The sequence below is a fragment of the Delphinus delphis genome, chromosome 2, assembly GCF_949987515.2.
Source record: "Delphinus delphis chromosome 2, mDelDel1.2, whole genome shotgun sequence".
Classification (NCBI taxonomy): domain Eukaryota; kingdom Metazoa; phylum Chordata; class Mammalia; order Artiodactyla; family Delphinidae; genus Delphinus; species Delphinus delphis.
In genome coordinates, this window is record NC_082684.1 from 81,045,957 (window position 1) to 81,072,465 (window position 26,509).

At 38.8% G+C, this 26,509-nt stretch overlaps 1 protein-coding gene across 2 annotated transcripts in view; it reads left to right on the forward strand.

The window, feature by feature from the left end:
- CDIN1 (CDAN1 interacting nuclease 1) overlaps positions 1–6,742 on the forward strand; it is a 222,761-nt gene extending 216,019 nt beyond the window's left edge. Inside the window, exons 13-14 of one of the 2 annotated variants that reach the window (XR_009518377.1) lie at positions 221–1,677; positions 6,670–6,742. Coding sequence is in view for 1 of the 2 variants with exons in the window: in XM_060004960.1 (XP_059860943.1) it covers positions 221–309 (89 nt within the window). In the remaining variant the exon portion in view is untranslated. Of the gene's footprint in view, positions 1–220; positions 1,856–6,669 lie in introns of those variants that run through there. The other variant, XM_060004960.1, reaches the window with a different exon arrangement.
- The last annotated feature ends 19,767 nt before the right edge of the window (positions 6,743–26,509 follow it).

Here is a 26,509-nt window from a genome sequence, read left to right on the forward strand (position 1 = left end):
TTTCCTCTCTGGAACCAAGATAGCTGAGATGTCTGCTCTTTTTAACCTGTTCCGCCCTAGGACCTGGAGTTTCAGTTGAATTAGATCTTCCATGTGCTGTACTCCCCTCACTTCCTGCCTCTTCCTGGCTGTCCTCGCCTTCTCCTGCCTTTGCAGTTTCCTTCCACGTGGACACACGTTCCGCACTCTCTCACTACCCCTTGTCTCTTTTTCTCTCTAGAAAATGATCCCAGGACCAAAATGCAGCTCATCGGAGTCCTGATCCATATATTTTTTGGAGTCCAAGTTGGGGGAGAACAATTGACCTAAGCTCTCTGGGGAAAAGCACACCTAAGCATCTTTGGCATCTGAAGGTGATAAAACTTGTAACTAAGATATTACAGGGTCAAATATGGTCTGAGGTTTAGTGTGTCAGTAACTGTTTTGGCAAAAGGAGCCAAAAGAACATGTGAGGTTTACAGATACTTTCAGGCTGAATGGTGGTGTTCAGCTGATTAAAATTACGAATTTAAATAGTAAAATGTCTCTGTGATTTAGTTAGAGAATCACTCCTAGCTCGTTCATGTTGGGGGCAGCTTGCCATTTTCCATGTGATCTGCAAGTTGCCTCAAAAAGTATAACTATTTTGTGAATAGGACAGGAGGAGAAAATCTCCCAATTGGCACATTCTCAATTAGGGTCAAGGAACAAAGCCAGCTTAACTAGAGAGGAAATAAAAGGCAAACAATAGGAGTTTGCCTGCACTGTCACCACTTATAGAGAGGTGCCTCTCTGGACCTGCCTGGGAAGTCACTCTCAGGTTAAGGAAGGGTCGCAGTGACAAAAGTTCGGACCATCTAATTGTATTACCCCAAACTAACCTTCCTATATATAGTAAAAACAGTCTGAAGATGTTTTATTAAGAACATGCCTGGATTTGAAAGATTAAGGAAAATGGAATTATGAATTAAATAATAACCAGAACAGCTTGGGTTCCCCTTGTGTTTTTCACTTTCCTGCTATTGTTTTGAATGTGGCTGTGAGACAAAGAGCTGCTTAGGTCAAGGACTATAAATTACAGTTTTCATACAATAGTCATCCACTAAAATGATTTCAAAGCTTGATCAAAGTACTTCAAAAAGACTTTTAAAACTTTTCCACAATGCAGGGGGAGGGGAAACGCTCATTTGATGCCTTAATTTGCTTCAGTCAGTCTAGCAGAGTTGCATCTTGGCGTCATACCTACTTTATATAAAATCCCACTCATTAGTTAAAGAAACCCAACTTGTTCTTATTGTTGTCTCACGTACAAGTAAAAAGGATTTAAGTTTCCATCTGGTTAACTAGCACAACTAAACCTTCGGAGACACTTGTAAGGAAAAGATGCACATAATCCTGCTTTAAAATAAGCATAACTTGACAATATTTAATCGTGATATGCAAGGTATTTAAGACTAACTCCCTGTCTTAGAATAAAGTGGATATCATTGGATTTAGTTGTCATCTTAATAATAGTCGTGATAATAGATAGATTTCATTTTTCATCTCTTTTCCCTCAACATGCATGTACCTGGAGCTGTCTCATGTTATAAGCAAGGATGATGGGAGGTACCCTAGTGGTAGATAAGCTAAGCAGATTCTAGGCCCAGCCATACATGAAGACAGTGTGGGATTGCTGCAACAATGCTTCTATGTCAGGTAATTTTTATTTTTTAAAAGGAAGGTCATTTGGAAATGCTGACATGAGATATAACCAAGTCAATTAAGTGATAACAATGGAAGTTCAGAGTTTAATTGAGGCCTGAACATGAAGCCACCAACCGTTAACCTAAAGCAGTGAATTCCCCTGGAAACACCCTCCGTTAAAAGCATTTCTAGAATAAATAGCACTTTTTTCTTTAAAAAAAAAAAAATGCCTTTGTCATTTTTATATTCAACACAGATACAATCCGAAATTACAATTGAATGTATCTATAGGAGACTTTTTTTTTTTTTTTTTAACGGTACGCGGGCCTCTCACTGTTGTGGCCTCTCCCGTTGCCGAGCACAGGCTCCGGACACGCAGGCTCGGCGGCCATGGCTCACGGGCCCAGCCGCTCCGCGGCATGTGGAATCTTCCCGGACTGGGGCACGAACCCGTGTCCCCTGCATAGGCAGGCGGACTCTCAACCACTGCGCCACCAGGGAAGCCCAGGAGACTCTATCTTTTAATTTTAATTGAAATTTCTTTTATAGGGCAAATCAAAATTTACATAATCCAAAGGACCTCTGTAGGAAACCATAGTTTTGTAAGTAAACCGAAAGTTGTAAACAAGGGCCTTTTATTTGATTGTGCCACATTTATCTCAATTGTTGACATACTTCTTTCTGTAGTTGTTTAATGGCAAGATTTCTGACTCGCTTGTAAGCTCCATAGAGTAGGAACTATATCTTGTTCCCCGCTCTAACCCCTAATAGCTAACAGAGTTCCTGGCACAGAGCAGGTGTTCAATAAATGTTGAATGCACAAATGAATGACTGTTAAATTTATATTAAATATGTTCTCACTTGCTTGCATTAAAGAAATAATTGGGCCTTTTTAATTTTAACTTTCTCATTTTCTTCAGCTGAAAACTGGGTGTATGTATTGGAATCGGAGAAAAGCATCATATATTTTGGTGTTAATTAGAGAATTACTTACTTTAGAAACCCTCAAAACCTAAAGTACAGCAGTTTCATCAACCAGACTATTTGATACTTAGTCTTAAGGGGAATTCATGTTCTTTCATTGCATTTGCCTTAAATTTAGCCTTAGTACCTTATTGTTTATCCAGTATATTGCTAAATTAACTCAAACATTTTAAAATCTTATCTTTGTTTCTCTTAAAAAAAAAAAGGCTTAAGGCTTATCTTTATCTTTATATTTCTATTTAAGAAACAGTTTACCCTAAAATCAAGTCAGGGCCCCAAATAAAATATGTTTTGTACACAGGTTTGGGGATATTCAGTGGAATTATTAGATTAACTGCAAATGGTGCTTTTAATTGCTCACTTTTATAATGCTGAGTTGATATCAGAGTGCTTCCTGGCCATAGAAGTGTCTGCTGGCTCAGGAGAGAAGGGTTCTTTGGTCATTTGCCAACAGGATCTGACTTGGGAGAGACACTGTCCATGAACTGCTCAGGGGGCATTTCCCTGTTAGTCATTAATTCAGAGTATATTATCAAAGGCATTTGGCATATTTCCTCATATTTTGAAAACTTATAACACAAAAGGAACTGGAATTTCCATGTTTCTCCTTTGCTCTCCCAGGACTTAATTTGTTGGGGCCGTTTTGGTGTGTGATTCCTTCTGTGAGTGTCTGGAGAGAACTGAAGCCCAGGACAGACGTCACTGTGATTGGGTCCTCTTTGGCTCTGTGGGATGTTTCCATCTTGTATTTCTAGCATTTAGACTCTTCAAGACACAAGTATTTATAGAGTTCCTAATGTGTGTTTAGAAGTGTTTGAGGTGCTGTGGGAAATTCAAAAATGTGCAATAAATGGTCTTTTTTTTTTTTTTAAGATTTAATTTATTTTTGGCTGCGTTGGGTCTTCGTTCCTGCATGCAGGCTTTCTCTAGTTGTGGCGAGCGGGGGCTACTCTTCGTTGCGGTGTGCAGGCTTCTCATTGCGGTGGCTTCTCTTGTTGTGGAGCACGGGCTCTAGGCACGCAGGCTTCAGTAGTTGTGGCACGTGGGCTCAGTAGTTGTGGCTGGCGGGCTCTAGAGCACAGGATCAGTAGTTGTGGCGCACGGGCTTAGTTGCTCCGTGGCATGTGGGATCTTCCCAGACCAGGGCTCGAACCCATGTCCCCTCCATTGGCAGGTGGATTCTTATCCACTGTGCCACCAGGGAAGTCCCAAATGGTCATTTTTTTTTAAAATAAATCATTACTTGTCAAAATGAAAACAAAAGATTTGAAATTTTCAGGGAGGACAATTACAGGGTAATAAGGAAAGAGGCAAACCTATGGGGCTTTTAATAAGATATTTTACTTCTAGACTTCAGGCAGCAAATAGTTTTCTATTTGCTTGTGGTAGCTGCATCCACTGCTATAGAGAAGGATTCTGAGGCCGAGTTCAGCTCAGCGGGAAATAGGGTTGTGATCAATTATGGGCACTAATCTTTGGAGTGGGCAGTGATCACATAGATGCCACATAGTTTCAATTCCCACCCTAGGTCATTCATGTTTAGTGCAAGTATAAGTACATTCTAAGCATTTGGAACAGAACTCATAATCTTGTTCATGGGCCTGAGTAATAAAATAAGCAGTAACATTTTTCACTGGTTCTATAACATCAAGTGAAATAACATCTGTCCATGGCTGAGATCTGTTTAGTAATTCATATAAGCAAAATATTTCAATAGAAATATGATTTTAAAACTCAAGATAAACACTTTAGAAGGCCACAGATAATTATTGCTCTCAGTAAAGTAAACGCCTACAAGTTACATGACATTATTGATGAAAAACATTGGGTTTCGGGCTTCCCTGGTGGCACAGTGGTTGAGAGTCCGCCTGCCGATGCAGGGGACACGGGTTCGTGCCCCAGTCCGGGAAGATCCCACATGCCGCAGAGTGGCTGGGCCCGCGAGCCATGGCCGCTGAGCCTGCACATCCGGAGCCTGTGCTCCGCAACGGGAGAGGCCACAACAGTGAAAGGCCTGCATACCGCAAAAAAAAACACTGGGTTTCTATACTTTGGGCTCTGCGTGAGGATTGTGAGATTTGAGGATTGTCTCCTATTAGATGGTCTTACATACTCATTAGTTTTTTAGTTTTCTTGTTTGTTTGTTTTCCTGGTAAAAACAGGCTTGGGGTTTCAAGGTTAGCTGCAGACTGCACCTTCCTTCTCTTTCATGGTCTTTGTATCATCTGGGTATCAATTTCCTACTTAGTGCAGGGCATTTTTATAAAGCAGTTATTGTATACTTGTTATATTTGTTTTAAAATATGCTCCCAAAAAGAAATCTTAAAATATTTTCAAGGATGAAAGAGATAGGTATGCTGTACGTGGTAATGGAGGTTTTGTTAATATACTTACCATTAAGCCATAAATAATTTTCCTAAAACCTTTTAATTGAATCAGCTCATTAATTCTGTCAGCTAAAATAGTGACAGTTGTTGCACATGGAAAATTAGTAGGTAAAAATCTAAAAATATTTTGTTCCTTGCTAATTTGAATAGGAGGATCCATCTTGGTTTTCCAAGTTACAATTTTTTAAATAGGATTTTGTGGTAAATGAAAAAAAAAAAGCAATCCAAACTAACAGAGGGTAATTGAAAAGCAGAACAACGAACGAGATGGCAAAGTGGACATAAGTGCATTGCATGTAAATGTAAAACTCGGTCTTTTGGTAAATTATTTTCATCTTACTTGCTTCCCCACTATCCTTGAAAGTGTTTCCCAATGACAAAGGGGTTAAAAACAGCAGCAGCAGCTTGGGGGCATGGAGTGAGCAAAGAAACCCATGTGAGAATTGAATTGCTTTTTCAGTTGGTTCCTTGACAATTCCCTAAGAGGTGTGTGGAAAGTAAAACTGAACCATTAGCAAAGATGAGATAAGTTTGACTCATAGACTTTGAGCATTTTAGAATTGGAAGGGACCAGAGACCTCATTGTACAGGTGAAAAAACTGAAGTCTGGAGAGGTCAAGCGACTCGTCCAAGGTCACAGAGCTAGCTAATTGGAGGCAGGACTAGAATCTGTCCCTCCTAGCCTCCTGTCCACTGTCCTTTCCACCATGGGGTTAATAATTTATTCTGGAAGGAATTTCCAATATCTAAGTTATGTTTAGTATTTACAAAGTAAAGAATCATGGTATATTTTTAAATAAACATTCTGAACCTTACTGTTTTTGCCCTGTCCCTGATTCCCTAATCTCTGTAGTAGAAATCAGCTCTTGCTTTGACAGAAATAATTCCCATTTTATTTGCACTTTAGTAAACTAAAATCCTTATCATTTGGTGGCATTCAGTTTCTTTTTCTTTTTCGTTTTTTTTTTTGGCCATGCTGCACAGCTTGCGGGATCTTCGTTCCCTGACCAGGGATCGAACCTGAGCCCCTCGGCAGTGAAAGCGCAGAGTCCTAACCACTGGATCACTAGGGAATTCCCCGCACTGAGTTTCTATACATTGCCATTTAGCCTAAGGATTTGCCACTAAGAATGATTTTGGAAACAGTTTTAGGACATTTTTCCTCTGGCTGATTTACATTTTCATTTTATTTTTCTTCCGTTAAAAAAAAATTCACAGATGTTATTTTATCATCTTCTGTTCCTATAACTAATATTTGAATGAACAGTAAATCATGAATTTTTCTGATCATTACCAATAATGATTAGTATATCATGTTCTAGAACTGTACCCAGTAGAACCTTGTGACTTACGCTTTGACAACAGGTTGGAATCCCTGCTTCTCCACTTACAAGTAACTGAGCTGTAAAATCTTCCATTTCTTCAACTGTAAAATCAAACTACCTATCACATAGGACCATTGTGAGGATTAAATAAGATTAGTACCTAATACATCATACATCAGAGCTCTAACAAAACTGGTACCATACAGTTGTATTATACATGATATAGTTAATAATATTACTACCATAGAATGATCCATCTAATAAATGATATGCACCATTAAAAATCTGTGTTTTCTCTGTTAATACAGAAATCAGTATAAGGTGGATACCTTGGCTTTTATTGCTTTTCTAAAACTCATTTTGTATGTTCTTGGATTGGAAGAATCAACATTGTGAAAATGACTCTACTACCCAAAGCAATCTACAGATTCAATGCAATCCCTATCAAACTACCACTGGCAGTTTTCACAGAACTAGAACAAAAAATTTCACAATTTGTATGGAAACACAAAAGACCCCGAATAGCCAAAGCAATCTTGAGAACGAAAAACGGAGCTGGAGGAATCAGGCTCCCTGACTTCAGACTATACTACAAAGCTACAGTAATCAAGACAGTATGGTACTGGCACAAAAACAGAAAGATAGATCAATGGAACAGGATAGAAAGCCCAGAGATAAACCCACGCACATATGGTCACCTTATCTTTGATAAAGGAGGCAGGAATGTACAGTGGAGAAAGGACAGCCTCTTCAATAAGTGGTGCTGGGAAAACTGGACAGGTACATGTAAAAGTATGAGATTAGATCACTCCCTCACACCGTACACAAAAATAAGCTCAAAATGGATTAAAGACCTAAATGTAAGGCCAGAAACTATCCAACTCTTAGAGGAAAACATAGGCAGAACACTCTATGACATAAATCACAGCAAGATCCTTTTTGACCCACCTCCTAGAGAAATGGAAATAAAAACAAAAATAAACAAATGGGACCTAATGAAACTTCAAAGCTTTTGCACAGCAAAGGAAACCATAAGCAAGACCAAAAGACAACCCTCAGAATGGGAGAAAATATTTGCAAATGAAGCAACTGACAAAGGATTAATTTCCAAAATTCACAAGCAGCTCATGCAGCTCAATAACAAAAAAACAAACAACCCAATCCAAAAATGGGCAGAAGACCTAAATAGACATTTCTCCAAAGAAGATATACAGACTGCCAACAAACACATGAAAGAATGCTCAACATCATTAATCATTAGAGAAATGCAAATCAAAACTACAATGAGATATCATCTCACACCAGTCAGAATGGCCATCATCAAAAAATCTACAAACAATAAATGCTGGAGAGGGTGTGGAGAAAAGGGAACACTCTTGCACTGCTGGTGGGAATGTGAATTGGTACAGCCACTATGGAGAACAGTATGGAGGTTCCCTAAAAAAACTACAAATAGAACTACCATATGACCCAGCAATCCCACTACTGGGCATATACCCTGAGAAAACCATAATTCAAAAAGAGTCATGTACCAAAATGTTCACTGCAGCTCTATTTACAATAGCCCGGAGGTGGAAACAACCTAAGTGCCCATCATCGGATGAATGGATAAAGAGGATGTGGCACATGTATACAATGGAATATTACTCAGCCATAAAAAGAAACAAAATTGAGCTATTTGTAATGAGGTGGATAGACCTAGAGTCTGTCATACAGAGTGAAGTAAGTCAGAAAGAGAAAGACAAATACCATATGCTAACACATATATATGGAATTTAAGAAAAAAAAAAAATGTCATGAAGAACCTAGGGGTAAGACAGGAATAAAGACACAAACCTACTAGAAGACGGACTTGAGGAAATGGGGAGGGGGAAGGGTGAGCTGTGACAAAGCGAGAGAGAGGCATGGACATATATACACTACCAAACGTAAGGCAGATAGCTAGTGGGAAGCAGCTGCATAGCACAGGGAGATCAGCTTGGTGCTTTGTGACCGCATGGAGGGGTGGGATAGGGAGGGTGGGAGGGAGACAGACGCAAGAGGGAAGAGATATGGGAACATATGTATATGTATAGCTGATTCACTTTGTTATAAAGCAGAAACTAACACACCATTGTAAAGCAATTATACGCCAATAAAGATGTTAAAAAAAAAAAAGTATAAACCATTTTTCCTAAAGTTCAGGGACAGGCAGTGGGCATATTTAGTTGACTGTTTTTGCAGATGGATGTCTCGCTTAACATTCCTCTGCTCCAGAGGAGCTCAGAGGCAGTCCACGTTATTTTGTGTTTTTTTCTTTTTCTTTTTTTTTCCTTAACATCTTTATTGGAGTATAATTGCTTTACAAATGTTGTGTTAGTTTCTGCGGTATAACAAAGGCCCATGTTTCTTTTGATAGTTACCGTAGCCTTTGCCATAAATACGACTTTGGAGACAGCACAACGCAGGGACCAGCCAGCACTTCCAGGTCCAGTTGAAGGCCCAAACCAGCAGTGCTCCAGATGAGCCCCGGAAAGTGCACTTTATAGAAAAAGTTTCTGTAAAGGGATTAAAATACCTTCTCCAGGCTACTGTTAGTTCAGTGAAAGAAAACATAAAATGCTGTTTGAATTTGATCTCTGAAAAAACAAAAAAAGCAAAGCAAAAAGGAATTTGGGGAAATGACTGGTTTGTTCCTGGATTCTTCCTCTGATTGATGCTCGTGACCCTATTGGAGGCAGCTTTGTAAAAGACCCGACTCTGGCTAGCACACCACCCCTAAAGGTAAACCTAATCAGATCACAGGCAAGCTGAACAATTTTCCAACAACTGACCGAGCATCGATGCGCCCCTCTCTGAACACAAGCCAGTCTTCAATGCCTGTGCTCCGCAGCAAGAGAAGCCCCCACAGTGAGAAGCCCGCGCTCCACAACGAAGAGCAGCCCCCGCTCGCCGCAACTAGAGAAAGCCCGCGCGCAGCAACGAAGACCCAACGCAGCCAAAACTAACTAACTAAATAAATTTATTTATTTAAAAAAAAAATCCAGGCAGATTCTGGATCCAATTCTCCTTGGCAGCAGAGATCACTGTAACAGTAACAACGGGCATGGGAAGTGTGGCTGCTTTCATCGAGGAGCTTGGGATCATTTTGCAAACAATTAACTACGCTTCACAGCATCCCTGCCAGGTGAAGAAGTGCTCCTGTGTCTGCGGACAGAGGAGTTAACCAGTTGGACTATGAGTTTTGTAGAAGTTATTTATTTACTTAACAACAATAAAGGAAACTTGGGAAAAATGCTTATCCTAAAGAGGATGATTTCTTTCTCCATACTCTATGTTTTCTGGAAACTGAAATACAATTTTAAAAATAAATATTAAAATGTTTAAACGCATACCAATCATGAAAATTAAATTGTAGTGTCATTTACCCAGACTAACCTGTGATCAACACCCAGAGAGTGTCTTTTCATAGTTGGTTAGTAGCATCTCATGAAACGCTGGCAGAGTAGATACCAAGCCATGCATGTCAGGGGCTCCTTCCACCCCTCCAACCTCAACTGTGGAGTAAGAGCAACTGAAAGGAAACTGATGCTGTGCACTGTAAACTTTCATGGTGCCCTCAGTGTCCCCTACTCTTGCTGATGCGTTGCATAAGTTATGAAAGGGAGACTTGAAGAGCAAAAATACTATCATCCCTTTTTACTCACAAACAGTAAAAGTTCGGCGGAACAGAAGTAACAGCCCTTGAGAATAACTTTGCAATGGGCCCATTTTAGCGCAGCAGGCTGTGTGGTCTAAAGATAATCTAGACGCCTTCATTAACTGAACTTGAAAATTTCAAATGAATTTGCATCGGACTCAACCTGGCATCATATCTTGTTAAAAACATGAAGACTGATACAAACTGTCCTGAAATGGCTTGATCTGGTTATTGCCTAAAATTGATCTATGTTTGCAACTCTTTGAAGTCAAATTAACACAGAATCACCAAAATAGTCACTTCATTCATTCTAACTAGCACATAAGCATTGGGTGATATAGCTGGGGATATGATGAAGAAGGGTATCTATAGGAACCATAGCTCCCCATGTGCTGGAGGCTCACCAAAGACAGTCTGATTGACCCTCCCCATCTTGGGTGGGGAGTCCAATGTTACCACCTAGTATGATTCTGGGATCAATTCCAAAGCAGCCAATAGGCTCTCAGAATGAAAATCCATATAGGGAGTTTTCTGTTCCTGGGTGCCTATAGGAGAGAGAAGGGCTATGCAGCAAACAAAATTTATTGCCTACCCACAGACACATACACACACGCACTCCTTTATCTTTTCTAGCCAAATACAATTTTTATCAAGAACTGGAGGAAGATGCTTTATCCCAACACATGGTGAACTGGTCCAATAATGAGCATGCAACACCACTGTAACCAGTGAGCAGTGAGGAAACATGTACTGTGAGGTTTCAGAGAAAACTTTTCTTCCCTGATAAAAGGAAAGCCCATTTTCTGCCATCACTTTCCTTTTGGTATAAGGGTGGGATGGTTGGAGCTTCAGTAGCCATCTTGTGACTGTGAGCAAAAGGCTAAGAAGCCACCAGAGACAGAAGTAATGGAGCCATTGAGTCTGGGTCACTGCCAAAGTCCTCTTGTTTCAACAATCACCCCTTAGGTGTTCTGTTACTTTCACCCAAAAGCATTCCTAACTGACAGAGGGATCTTTTGAATTCCTAGAACAGGATTCTTGGTGATTTCTTATATGCACAGTGGGAGGATCTGAATGAAATACCTAACAAAGTTACTGGTTGCTCAAGACATACCCAGAAACACTGATCCCTAAGCAATATGAAACTCTAAGAGGGCTAGGATGGAAGCTACTTGCCCTCAGAGAGGAGGTGAACCCAGCAATTTATTCTGCAGCACCCCCATCAAATTCATTATTTTGTAGAACTCTGAAAATATGTCAGGTGTCTATGCCAGAACTGAAATCTCCAGGGACATCATTGTCAATACCTGAGATCACGATGGAAACTGTTATAGAGAGTAAAGGGCCCCCGCAGAGAACTGTGGGTAGAAACTTAGCCAGATATACAATCATTTGGGGATAACCTTTCCCATCTCCCTCTCCATTCCACACCCCCATAAAACAATAGCATTTTCACTGGATTATTCAATTGAACATTTTAGCCAAATTTCTCTTTCTGTCTTTGCCAGCACATCTAAAATGTTTATAATGACAAGGATTGCACCTACTGTGCAACACACATCTAATTAATCTAATTAATACACATCTAATTAAAACAGGTATGATTACCTACAAAAGAGGAGGTACAGCCTAGTCATGAAGCCTAGCAGCACCGGCACCAGATGCCTGGGTTCCAATCAGAACCAAGTCTCATGAACCTTCTGAATCAGCAAATTCCTTAGGCTCCTGGTACCCCGATTGCCTCATCTGTAACAATGGTGGTAATAAGTTCCTTCTGCATATGAGTTGTAAAAAGTTAAAGCATTATATATATGTCAAGTACTTATAACAGATCTTGGCTCCTAGCATATACTCAATAAATGTTAGCTATCATTATTACCCCTTTTCTAGATGAGGTCGTTGAGGCTCGCAGAAGTTAAGTAACTAGTTCAAGGTTTTCCAGCAAGTAAGTAATAAGGCTGTCTCAAAATGTCTAATTTAAATAAGGTGGTTATAATTTATCTTTTATGTTATTTTTGGAAATATGATAAACACTGCTAGCACTCACCAATATTCTCCTTGACCTCCTGAATGTACAGGAGACTACACTTTCCAGCCCCTTCGTGATTACACAGGGCCAATTCTGGCTAATGAAGTGTGAGTGGATAAGACCTCTGTCAGTGAGGCAGTGAAAAGCCTGCAGGATTCTCCATTCTCTCTCTTCCCCTAATGTACCACCCAACCAAATTTGAGTCTCTACCCTCGTGAGCTCTGAGAGATTAAATAGAGCAACCTACACACCAGCACCACCACCACCACCCAATAGGGGCCAGAAGTAAACTTTTATGTGTTTATCTACTAAGATTTGGGGGTTGTTACCACAGTATCATCCTAGCCTATCTCAATAAGTAGAGTAAAATTTCCAAATATTGTAAAAAAAAAAAAAAAAAAAAAAAGAAAAGAAAAAAAAGAGTATTGACTTAATATTCTATTTAATTAACGTTATCCCAGTGGCTCATTGGCAATCCCTCTTGGTAATTTTTTTTTTTTTTTGGTTCTTCTGACATTATAACAGTGTTATAATGAGCCACAAGGAAAAGTTCATGAACATTGTTCTATAGCTTAATTTTCTGTTGCATGTAGTAATCATACGGCAAACCTATAGGATAAAAAATTATGAGTGTTGGGCTTCCCTAGTGGCGCAGTGGTTGAGAGTCCGCCTGCCGAGGCAGGGGACACAGGCTCGTGTCCCAGTCCGGAAAGATCCCACATGCTGCGGAGTGGCTGGGCCCGTGAGCCATGGCCACTGAGCCTGCGCGTCCGGAGCCTGTGCTCCGCAACGGGAGAGGCCACAACAGTGAGAGGCCGCGTACTGCCAAAAAAAAAAATTATGAATGTTGTAACTAACATAGTTCATAATTTTAGCCTTAATGTTATTGCTGCTTTGCATTTTTTTAGGATATCAGAGAAAAATCTATTATAAAAATTATCATGGCCTTTTGGGTTTTTGAAAGGCATTTTAGCTAACCCTGCATGTAAGCAATCTTCAAGTAGGCATAAACAAATTGGTTTTCTTTCTCCCAGACCTAGAACATACAAATTTGAATCTTAAAAATCGATTAATCTCCTAAAGACATGGTTAAGAAAATGAACATAATGAGCATAAAACACAGACTGGGATAAAATATTTGTGAATCCTATCTAATAAGAACTTGTATCCAGAATATTTTTAAAACTCTGAAAACAATAATAAAAAAACAAACAACTCAATAAAAAAAAATCAGGAAAATATGTGAACAGTCATTTCACCAATGAAGGACTATGCCATGCGAGCACATGAAAAGATGTTCAGCATCATTAATCATTAGGAAAATACAAATGAAAATCACAATGATACACCACTACACACCTACTGAAATAGCTCAAGTTAAAAAACTGACATTACCAAATGTTGAGAGAAGATGTGGAGCAACTGAAACTCTCACACACTGCTTGCTGGTGGAAATGCAAAATGGTATAGCCTCTTGGTTAAAAAACTTGGCAGTTCTTATAACATTAAATACATTCCATATAAGCCAGCAATTTACCCAAGGGAAATGAAATGTTTTCATTTAAAAAACCTCTCCAGGGCTTCCCTGGTGGCGCAGTGGTTGAGAGTCCGCCTGCCGATGCAGGGGACACGGGTTCGTGCCCCGGTCCGGGAAGATCCCACATGCCGCGGAGCGGCTGGGCCCGTGAGCCGTGGCCGCTGAGCCTGCGCGTCCGGAGCCTGTTGCTCCGCAACGGGAGAGGCCACAACAGTGAGAGGCCCGCGTACCGCAAAAAAAAAAAAAAAAAAAAAAAACCTCTCCAGGAACAGTTACAGTAATGGTATTTATAATTGCCAAAAGCCGGCAACAAGCCAAATGTCCACCAACTTATGAACAGGTAAACAAAGTGTGGTACACCCATACAATGGAATACTGATCAGCAATAAATAGGAACCAACAAAAGATACTCACCACACATTAAAAAATTTCAAAAGAGTAATGCTGAGTAAAGAAGCCAGACTTAAAGGACTATATACTGTATATGCCATTTTTATAATATTCTAGGAAAGTCAAAACTATAGGGACAGAAATCAAAGAAGTGATTGCCAGGGATTAAAGTAGAGGGGAGGAAATTGACTATCTCTGTCTTAATCCTGGTGGTTGCACACTGTATACATTTGTCAAAAATCATAGAACTCTGCACCAAAAAACTCTGTAAATTATACCTCAATAAACAACAAAAGCATATAAATGTAAATTTTTTTAAATGGGTAATAATTTCAAATGAGTTTGTTCTTCAAATGTTGGTAATGTTTTGACAGTTTATAAGTTAAACTTTTCCCTGATTCAATTTACTATCTATAAAATAAAAATATATTAACTTATCTATATTAACTCTGCTTGAAATATGTATATGTTGTTTAAAGTTAAAATTTAGAAGAGTAAATCATATTCAAGCAAAAAGGAAAAACATATCTTGTTTCACTGCCTTGGACAAAATATTCATTCAACACAACTCAACAAATATTTATTTAGCATATATTGTTTCAGTATCTGTAAAATAGGCAGCTTTGCAAATTTTAAAGGCCCCTAATAACCATATTATGTCCCCAAATCTCCATTACTTCAAAGCATGTTAGAAAAGGCCTTGATGATATTGTTTATGTACAGAATCCCATTTCTATCTTAGAATAACACCTGGTTTGTAATAAGCGAATATTGTGTTTATTTTATTATTTAAATTTCTTCCACTCACCATTATTATGCAAATGTAGTAATATCTGTGGTAGTTGCCTACCCACCAGACAGTCACCACACCACCAACCCCAGCATTACTTTTGCTTGTGTCCACTGTTCCCTAGGCTGTATACTTCCTCAGAGGAAGAGAACCCCAGCCGCAACCCTAAGAGCCACATCGTGATTGCTCTAAGCCACTCACAGCACCTCCCTTCTCTTACCAGTGACTGGTATAGGCGTAGACATATGATGCAATTGGACCAAAAACAGTTGAGAGAAAGTCTGCTGAAAGGCTTCTGGAAAAGGCCTTCTTTGCTGATCAAGAATCACAAAAGAAACAGTCCCTCTTCTGCTGGTTGTAGTTGTACTGGATGGGATGCATGAACTGCTGTGGCCATCTGGCAACCAGGAGCAGTGCTAGACTGCAGACAAGCCAGCTCCCTGAGGATGAGGAGGCAGAAACATGGGAAAAGCTTGACTGAAGACGTTACTGAGTCCCTGAATTGGAACTGCCACATCTCCTGTTATCTCAGTAATAAATTTTCTTTACTCTTTAAGCCAGTTGAGTCAAGCTTTTCTGTATTTGGAGCCAAGAATGCCATAAGCAAATACACTGTTACTTACAGCAAATACACTGTTTCCCATTGTGGTGGGGAAGGGAAGCTGAGATCACAGAAAAGGAAGCAGGACATCCCCCACTTATTTTTTGGATCTCGAGGATATAGAATAGTATTTATTTTAGTGATTAAAAATATGGATAAAATACTAATCTTAAATGCTGATAAAAGAGGAAACTGGACATGGGATAAATGGATACTCTGTACTATCTTCACAATTTTTCTATAAATCTAAAACTATTAGAAAATAAAGTTCATTTGAAAATAGGGATAAAAATAACAGTAGATAAAACAAAGAAAGTGAGCCTTTAAAAGTGAAATTAGTTTGAATAGTGGTTCTTCACAGGTGATCAACTTTTATGGCAAAACCTCTTCACTTCTACAGTCATTTCCACGCATCTTCCTACAGAGTGAAGGCACTTCCTGAAAATGCGTAAAGGAACAGGAATTACTGTGTCTATTATTGATAGATAACAGCCACACTAGAGGCGTGAAGTGACCTGCTGGAGGTCACACACTAACAAGGGACAAAGCCAAGAACAGACCTTGCCTCCCATGAAGGCAGCTTTGCTTTTTCTTCTCTTCCTCTACTTGAATGCAAGACCCACTTCCAGAAACTTATGGAAAAAGGAAATTTTCAATTTGGAGAAAACTATTCAGACAATCTGCACACAGAGTGATAATTCAAATGCTATGAGGTGAAGAATATAATTTTTTTCTTTTAATTTTAAAAAGAACATAACTGGAAAAACAATTCATTGAGCAAATTGCTATCCCAAACACCCCAAAACACCTTGACTTTCACCAAACCTTAGCAACTTACAGGACAATTCAATAAGAAGAAGATGCCCTTTATACTCCTCTATTTCTTTAACAAAGCTAATTGTATTTATTAGAATAAATTTATAAACAATGGGCAAAATACATATGTCTCTTTCAACTAGTCTCTTCAATATAAAACATTCTTGTTCTGAAAGCCAAATTTCTCTACATAACTTATAAGTAAGGCAAAGTATGAGCTGAACATTATCCAGTGGAAGTATATCTGAATCACTGATAGACTGTATAAAAACCTTGCCTAGTGTCATACTGGAAAACCAAAGCTCTGAAACGTACATAATATTGTAAATCAATCATATATCAATTTAAAAAAAGAAAACCAAGGCTCCTTTAAGAAAAAAAAAAAAAGCAAAGGCTATTATATCCAGCAGGAGGGTATGAAGAAAATTAAGTCTGTAATATTAATAACTTCACTCCACAAAAAAAGTAGTAGAACATACCAGAGACTGTAGAGCATTCTCCCTGCTTTTTAAGGACAGACACCAGCAGCAAAACTGGTCTATTCCCCACAAAGTACATCAATGGAAGACTGATCAGTGACAGCGAAGAGAGGTTTGCTATTGACACAAGTCATGGCTCATGATTAGGCCAGTGGATTCAAGAGCAAGAGGCATTCATCCCAGAGGCTATGTAGGAAAAGTATATCAGAACCTCTATTTTCCAATTGCAACAAAGAAAAACTTAATTGTACTAATATTTAATATTGTTTACTAATTTTACCAATATTATTCAATATTTTACAATACAGATAAACAATATGTAAGTAAATATACAGAGTTTAAGAGTGTGTGTACAATTCTTTTCCCTGACAGCAGTATGTGATCAGTAACACCAACGATCTACAGGTACCGCCTATGAGTGTCCACAGTCATTGAATACAAATTACACACTGATTTTGACATGTCTCTCCAAATATATTGATCTGTTACGCTTAAGTACTTCTAAGGGGCATACGTAATTTTCAAATGTTTGGTCTCAATCTGGCAGTAACAAATAGACTAGGCACAGTAGTCACAGAAAGCATTCAATAATTGAAGTATGATGTGCCCTTTTACAAATGTCTAGGTTCTGCATTTGGAAAATTAACATACCACACCAGAGAAGAGTAGAAAGAAGCAGCTAACTAACTCAAATTGTTGAATTCGCCACTTTTCAGTTCAGCCAGTCACACTGGGCATTATCCTATCCGCAGGTCAGTAGTGGCACATACTATATGGGGAAACAGAAAAGAAATAAATAAACCAATAAATGAACATGTTAATTTTCCATAGGGATAAGTGCTATGGAGAAAAGAGAATAGGGAGATGTAACAAAGAGCAACATGGTTGGGAGAGGGGGCATTTTAGATTATATGCCCAAGAAGTTGATTCAGCAGAGACCTGGATGAGAAGGGGCTGAGCATTCCATGCAAAGGGACAGCATGGGTGAAGCCCTAAGACAGGGAAGCCTGTTCTGTTTGAAAATGACAAATAGGCCTGTGGCCAGATATAGTGAGCAGGGAAGGAGAGCGAAGTACATGGACAGAGACAAGACTGTGTGGTGAGGTGTTCAGATTTCACTGAGTGCAACGGGAAGCCACTGGAAGATATTACGCAAAGAAGTGACATGATCTGATTTACATTTTTAAAAGATTACTCTGGCTGTATGAGGCAAATAGATTTTAGGGGAAAAGAGAGGAAACAAAGATCAGGCAAGAAGCAGCATTATGCGCAATATTCAGAAGGCAGAAGCAACCCAAGTGTCCATGATGGATGAATGGACAAGCAGAATGTGATATATACGTACAATGGATTCTTACTCAGCCTTACAAAGGAGGGAAATTCTCATCTGGATGAATCTTAAGGACATTATGCTAAGTGAAATAAGCCAGACACAAAAGGTGTTGTATGATTCCACTTATCTGAGGTACCTAGAATAGTCAAATTCATAGAAACAGAAAGTAGAATGGTGGCTACCAGGGCCTGTAGAAAGGGGAAATGGAAAGTTATTATTGAATGGGTACAGAAGTTCAGTGTGGGAAGATGAAATATTTCTGGAGATGGATGACGGTGATGGTTTCACAGCAGTGTGAAAGTACTTAATGCCACTTAAAAGTGGTTGAAACGGTGACTTTTAAGTATATTTACCACAATAAAAAAAATTAAGAGGTTACAGAATTATCCTTTCTCTAAGAGCTCCATGATGAACACCACCAAGATAAAGGCTCTGAGAAGTCCTATAATAAATAAATTTCTTTAACTGTTAAAAAAATAAATAAAAATAAAACAATGGCCCATGTCTGTGGGTCTCTTTCTGTTTTGTTAAAAAAAAAAATTAAGAGATTTAAAGAAAATAAAAAAGAAATGATGGTAGCTTGGACTAGAGTGGTAGAAGTGGATAGATAAGGGGAATAATTGGAGCTAGAACCCAGAGGATTTGTGGATAGATTGGACAAGCAAGGAGGAAGAAAGGTGAGGAGGAAAACAAACTCAAGAATGACTTCTAGGGACTTCTCTGGTGGTCCAGTGGTTAAGACTCCATGCTTCCACTGCAGGGGGCATGGGTTCAATCCCTGGACAGGGAACTAAGATCCCACATGCCATGTGGCATGGCCAAAAAGAAAAAAATAAAAAAAAGAATGACTTCTAGGTTTTTGACTTGATCTAGCGGCGGTACCATTCACAGAGCTGAGGAAGCTTGGGGCTCGAGATTATGGTGAACAACGGGATGGAGCAGAAATTTAGAATTCTGCTTTGGATATATTAGGTTTGAGATGCCTAGTAGAATACAACTAAGTGCAGGTGTAAAGTTGACAGTTGAACGTTATATCTGAAGGTGAAAGAGAAGACAGTGCTGGAGAGATGAATCTGGGGGTCATTAGTATATAAAGCCCTAAGCAGAGAGTGCAATTAGAGAAGTTGGCCATTATACTTGGCTCAAAAGTTTACAATATATTATATCACCCAAGAAAGTAGCATAGCTTTGAACATAAGATAATTAAATGATTTTTCTTTTTGTGAACAAGAGAAAGTTAAAGTGAGAAGAAAACAAAGTTTTTATGAAGCTCCTGAAAAATGCTCCAGGCTCCCCACTGGAGAGTTGTTATGTATAAATGCTTATGGTCTTTGAGGTCTCTTCCATCTCTTTTATATTTATCAGTACTGCCTTGTAATGAGAACTAACTTTATTATATAGATGTTAGCTTTCCAACTCATATGGAAGATGTCCGAAGGTAGAGAACATATGATAATTATTTGTATCACCCACTATAATTATTGCAATGCCCTGCACATAAAAGAAACCCAACAAACGTGTCAATTATTGGACTCACATCTTAAAGAGACCAGTAAGATCATTCAATAAAGGAAAATGGCAGGATAAAATGTGTCATTGACTCATAGGTGCAATTATTGAGCATCCTTTGGAGGAGTAGGGTCCTCCTTTTTTGCCTAAATTGCCTAGAAAAAAAGAGAAAATAGTCTAAATTATTCAAATGAGATAGCAGATTCAAAGGGTCAGCGCACTTCTTCACTGTCAACTGCATACATCTGGCACAATAGCAGCCTGAAAGGTTACTCATTAGTCAAGTTTTGATTTAATTTAAAAAATCTCTGGTTATTGGAAAGTGATGGGCAGGAAAACCTCTATGGATCAACACACTCTGCTACTTCACGGCAAGTCAAATTCCAAACAGGTCAACGACAGCACTCATCCCTCACACTCATTCACTCAACAAACATTCACCATGAGCCAGGTACACATCAGTGAGACTTACCCTCAGTTCTCAAGTAACTCCTAGTTATGTTCACAGTCTAGTTCCCTTGTGTGCAATGAGAAGAAGCAGAGATATTTTCAGGATCCCAATGCCTGTGGACGGTACATAGGGCAAAAGGAAGATTTCCTCCCAACCAGAATGTATTAAGTTGGGTTCTTTTAAATATTACATGATGTAAAATCAATTTCTAGGTAAACAATGTGTTACTAGATGACCAGAAGATTCTTCTCGTCTAAAGATCAGGGTGGTGACCGGATGTCAAAAGCAGCTGCTTTACCAATGGCATTGAAACATCTAGAGAAGGAAGCAGCCTTTCAGAAGGAGAGTGGTCAGACTGGAAGTTGGAGAATGGGGAGTCAGAAGTAGAGAAGCTGGCAATGGGTGGCCAGCACTGCCATGGGCTAGAAGACCAGGTTCCCAGGCTATCAGCCCATCCAGTCTCTGTGGAGGAGGGTGCCTCAAGTTAGCAAGTCCTTTCAAATTTGACTCACAGCTAATCTCTCATGTCCTGATTCCATGTGTATTAGTGTCTTTCTCATTACAATTTGGATTCTCATTTAGATTTCTCTTTGCTTGTGAGAAAACCAACCTGTCTGGTCTTCTCATGATTATATTTTATATTTTAATTAAGTAAACCGGCATTCTGGTTTACATAGGCTCATGTGAGCTGGGTTCATGAAGTCTCTTCATAAGGAACAGATCCATCTCAGGGTGCTGAATACATCAGATTTCAGAGCCTGCACATCTGAGGGCTCTACTTTCAGTTCATCAAGGGAAGTGCCAGACTGGGAGGCTCTGTGGCAAGCAGCCAGCCAGCCTCCCCATGGGACACCCTAACTATGGCATCATTGCACTTTGAAGCCCCAACAGAACTCCCTGGAAGTTATGTGTGAATCTTACCATGCCCAATTAGTAATATTTCTTCACCTTGAACTCTTTATTCTTCAACAGGTTATTAGAGCTGTTGGGTTTTTGTTTTGTTTTGTTTCGTCAGGTATGAATGAAGGAAAGTGGTCATAATTTTTGATTCACCTTGAGTTTTATTTCCTATAGATCAAGGAAGCATTTCATGCCTGACACACAGATCCTTAGGCCCAGGGTCCCGATTGCCACACATCCGCCTTTAAACTATTGAGAATCATCACTTTCACTCTAAGAACCTGGGAACAAATAACGAAACTTGGTGACATTCCCCCATGCACATGGTTAAAAACAGGAGTAGGCTATCTCTGTACCATAGCTGAGAGGTCATGTAAACATGCTACAGCAGAAACAAACCAGCCTATACCTTTGGATTTGAAAGTGAGTTCTTCTAATGAGACCTGTCAGATACTTGTTAACTGCAACATAAATGCCTTTCGGCTGCTTTTTTTGCTCCTGATTAAAAAGAAAGCAAAACTGTAACACAATTCTTAAACAAAATTTAAACAGTATCATCATGGCTAATGCTTTTTTCACAATTCATTTCATCACTGCAGGCAAATCAGTTCCTCATTCATAAAATCTCTGATTGTCAAAACAATGCACATGATCGTTTATCATACTGTAATATATCTTAGAAAGCAATCATAACATAAGGACTTTCTCTTATGTAAAGGAAAGCCTATTTTGATATATTTTAAAGGCAACCCCTAATTGGCTATTCACTAATTTGTTGCTATGAGCAACAAAATATTTTGTTTGGGAAACTTTCAGGATTTTAGTGGCTGCGTAGTGTGTCTCTGAATATCTGAGCTTTTAATTCCTTTGTTTCTTTTAGCCTTGGTCCTTGTGATACTTCAGATAGGAAAATTAACTTTTTTATCTAAGCATACTCCTTTTAGAATTTTTTTTAATAATTTATAACATACAGGAATCACACAAAACTATGTAGATTATTACTTGGCATAATAGTTAGAATGCCTAGTTGAAACCAATACTGGTTGACTTAACCACAAGAGAATTTCTGACAATGTATTAGTTTCCAAGGACTGCTATAACAAAATACCACAAACTCGGTGGCTTAAAACCACAAAAATATATTATCTCACAGTTCTGAAAGCTAGAAGTCCAAACTCAAGGTGTTGGCAGGGCCGTGCTCCCTCTGAAGGCTCTAGGGAAGAATCCTTCCTTGCCTCTTCCAGCTTCTGGTGGTTCCCAGCAATCCATGGCATTCTTTGGATTGTGGATGGTTCACTCCAATTCCTGCCTCCCCTGTTACACAGCCTTCTTACTGTGTGTGTGTGTGTCTCTTCTCTTCTTATAACAATGCCAGTAATTGGACTAGGGTCCGCTCTAATTCGGTATGTCTCTATCTCAACTTGCTTATGTCTACAAAGACTCAACTTCCAAATAAGGTCACATTCACAGGTACTGAGGGCTAGGGACAAGGCTAAAAATATAAGTCCAGAGGGCTCAGGTACAGGGACATGTTGGTTGGCACAGCTGCTGAGATGGATGTTGTCTGTGTGAGTCCTTCACTTGTGCACCATATTGTTCACACAACTCCTCCAAGAGTTGCAGGACTGGACATCTGACTGACTGGCCCAACAGTCACACATGCCCAACACTTGACAGCACTGGAGCAGGAAAAGGGAGGCTCTGTCCCCTTCAGCTTCTATAGTGCGAGAAGACACCAGGGTTAGCCCCCCAGCAGGGAAGAGGCCATTCCCCAAAAGGAGCCAGATGCCACTAGAAAGGCAGAATGGAGTCTCGGCTGCCAAAAATGAAGGAGCTCTATGTTCCCACTTTCATGGCTGCTTGCAAATCAGGTGTGACCAAAAAGTTGATTCTGCAAATTCACCACAGCTTGTCTGCATAACATCAGGATACACAAGTAATCAGATACACAATCCAAAACACTTATCTAAAACCTTTGGGCCCAAATATATTTCAGAATCCAGAATTTTTCAGATTTTAGAAAGATAATATAGTGTGTATACCACATATTATGTAACATCCCAGCAGGTCATGCAACAGCATCCCATAACCAAATGCATAAATATTTCTGCAGTGAATTGTTTGAATATTCACACTAAATGGTAGAAAAGACCAAAAATAGCCATGTGAGTTTAGGTCAGATTTAGGCACTAGATAAGGTTAGGTCAGATCAGGTTTTGCTATCAAATGTTATTTTTAAAATTGGAGGTTTTGGGGGCTTCCCTGGTGGCGCAGTGGTTGAGAGTCCACCTGCCGATGCAGGGGACATGGGTTCATGCCCCGGTCCGGGAAGATCCCACATGCCGCGGAGCCATGGCCGCTAAGCCTGCGCATCCGGAGCCTGTGCTCCGCAACGGGAGAGGCCACAACAGTGAGAGGCCCGCGTACCGCAAAAAAAAAAAAAAAAAAAAAAAATTGGAGGTTTTTGGAGCATTTTGGATTTCAGAACTACAGATAAGAAATCGTGGACTATACTTTTCCCTGACATTTACAAAGTCATGAAATCTAAGTAAATCTAAATTAGGCCAAACATAAAACATCCTGGGTGTATCTACTATAATCTATAGCCTACATATAGACTCTGTCTATAATCTATAATCTGCTCTATAAACTTTCCATCTATAATATCCTATAATGTACAACTATGCATCATCTCAGCATACAACCAGCATATAAAGTCTTCAGTTGTTGTCATGTGGCCTTGGGCTCACGACGTTACCAAAGGAGGAAAACTAAATCATCAATTAAATTCCTATCTACCATGTTAAAATTTAGAGGCCTACGGTTATTTCCTTATTGGTCTATGAATTACTATCATTGTCATTTTTTCTCAAACTGTAAAGAAAACAGTTATCTCTTTAAGTGATCTTCATCTGCATAGGTAAGAATCCAATTTTACCCTATGAACATGATTGTTACATGGAGGAAGGGAGAGAAATTATTTATGCTCAGTATCAAAATGGTTTGATTTTTCTTGATTCTGCTTTTGTTTTCAATAGTCCATATATTGTTCTGCTCAGAGTATAGCAAGACCCAAACCACAAAGGGGAGAATTAGGGTTCCTCTTTGAGAAATAAATTTTAACAAAATTATTTTACAATGTGTGAACTGCTGAGAGAAATAAAGAAGACTGAAATAAATGACATATCAGATTCATGGATCAGAAGACCTACTATTATTAAGGTGTCAAATCTCAGTAAATTAAGCTGTAAAGTCAATGCAACCTTGAGCAAAATCTCAGCATTTTTTTTAAAGAAGTTGATGTGTTGATTCTGAAATTTATATAGAAATGCAAAGAACCTAGAATAGTCAAGACAGTATGGAAAGTGAAAGACAAAATCAATGGACTGTTCTACCTGATTTCCAGACAATATAGAGTTCCAGAAATCAAGACAGTGTGCTAAATAGATCATATAGATCAATGAAACAGACTAGAGAGTTCAGAAATAGACTTACCCATATATGTCAATTGATTTTTGACAAAGATGGTGAGGTGATTCAATGAAGAAAACATAGATATTTTTTAAAATGGTGCTGGAACAAGTATGTTCTTATAAGAAGGAAATGAATCCAGACCCCTACCTCACACCATATGTGAAAAATGAACTCAAAATGGATCAGAGACCTAAACATAAAAGATGAATTTATAAAATTACTTTTAAAAATAGGAGAAAAAAAGTGTCTGACTTCAGCAAAGATTTCTTAGACAGAACACAAAAAGTATGTCATAAGAGAAATGATAAATTGGATATCATCAAAATTAAATACCTCTGTTCTTTGAAAGAAACCACTATGAAAATGAAAAGACAAGCCACAGACTGGGAAAAAATATTTGCAAAACATATATCTGAAAGAGGCTTGTATCCAGGTTATATAAAAAATTCTTATAATTCAATAAGAAGAAGACAAGTGATCTAATTTTAAAAACTAAGCAAAATATTTGAACAGACACTTCACAAAAAAAGATATACAAATAGCCAATAAGCACAAGAAAAGATATTCAACATCATTAATCATGAGGAAAAAGCAAATTAAAATTATAAAATATACACATGCATGAGAGCAGCCAAAATTTTAAAGGCACAATATCAAGGTTTGGTGAGAACCACTTTGGCACAGCTTAGCAATTTTTTAAAATGTTAAACATACACTTCCCAAAGACCGAGCAATTCTACTCTTGAGTATTTATCCAAGAGAAATGAAAATATATGTCAACACAAAGACTGTAGATGAATATTTATAGGAACTTTATTCATAATAGCCAAAAGCTGGGGACAACCCAAATGTCCATCAACAGGTGAGTGGATATAAATTGCTGTATTTCTATACAATGGAATGTTATTTAGCAATAAAAAGTGTACTATTGATACATGCAACATCATGAATGAATCTTTAAAAGGTAATGCTTAGAGAAGGAAGCCAGATGCAAGAGTATGAATCCATTTATATGAAACTCTAGAAAAGATTAAGAGCAGGAGTAGATCAATAGTTTTCTGGGGCCTACGGGGGCAGGAAGATCGATTGGGAAACAGCACAAGGAAACCTGTGGGATGATGAAAATGTGCTCTATTTTGATTGTGCTGATAATTAGATGGAGTGTCCATTGGTCAGCATTCATTGAACTTTATACTTAAAGTGGATTCCTTTTTATTGTATGCAAATGACACCTCCTTAGAGTTGTTGTTTTTTTTAACTACATTAACTCTGGTCACTGATGCCGTATATGGTCCAGTACAAGGCAAGAAGGGGACTCTCCTTAATAATGCTCTGATAACTCCATCTCTTATGTCAGTGTGCTTCTGGTCAATAGTGACATCCACACTTGAAGTATTTATTTGAAATCTTTGATGGAAATATCATTTAGAAACTTTATGGAAGTTAACATTAATTGAAGTGAGTTATGTATCATTATCAAAATGAAAAGAAGTGTGTAGAAATTATGCTCACATTTAAAATGTACTTAGAGGACATATTAGTTTTGTAAGGCTGTTGTAACACAGGATCACAAACGATATGACTGAAAACAACAGAAATGTATTGTCTCACAGCTCTGGAGACTAGAAGTCTGAAATCAAGGTGTTGGCAGGGCCATGCTCCCTCTGAAACCTGCAGGGGAATTCTTCCTTGCCTATTCCCAGCTTCTGGTGGTTTTCTGGCAATCTTTGGTGTTTCCTGACTTACAGGCACCTAACTCTAATCTCTACCTTTGTCGTTACACGGTGTTCTCCCTGTGTGTCTCTCTGTCTTCACACAGCCATCTTCTTATAAGGACACAAGTCATATTGGATTAGGGCCAAACCTACTCCCTTATGACCTCATTGTAACTTAATTAATTACATCTGCAGTGACCATATTTCCAAATAAGATCACATTCTGAGGTACTGAGGGTTAAGATTTCAACATATCTTTTTGGGGGAACAAAATTCAGTCCATTATAGAGGTTAAAATATTGAATTCACCCCATATTTCCAACAGGTCAAAAGAATCCAGTACTATCTCTTGCTGACCAGAGATGGGGGATTTATTAACTCATTCCTTCATTTATTCAGTCATTCATCCATCCATCCATTGCATAAACATTCACAGAATACCTGC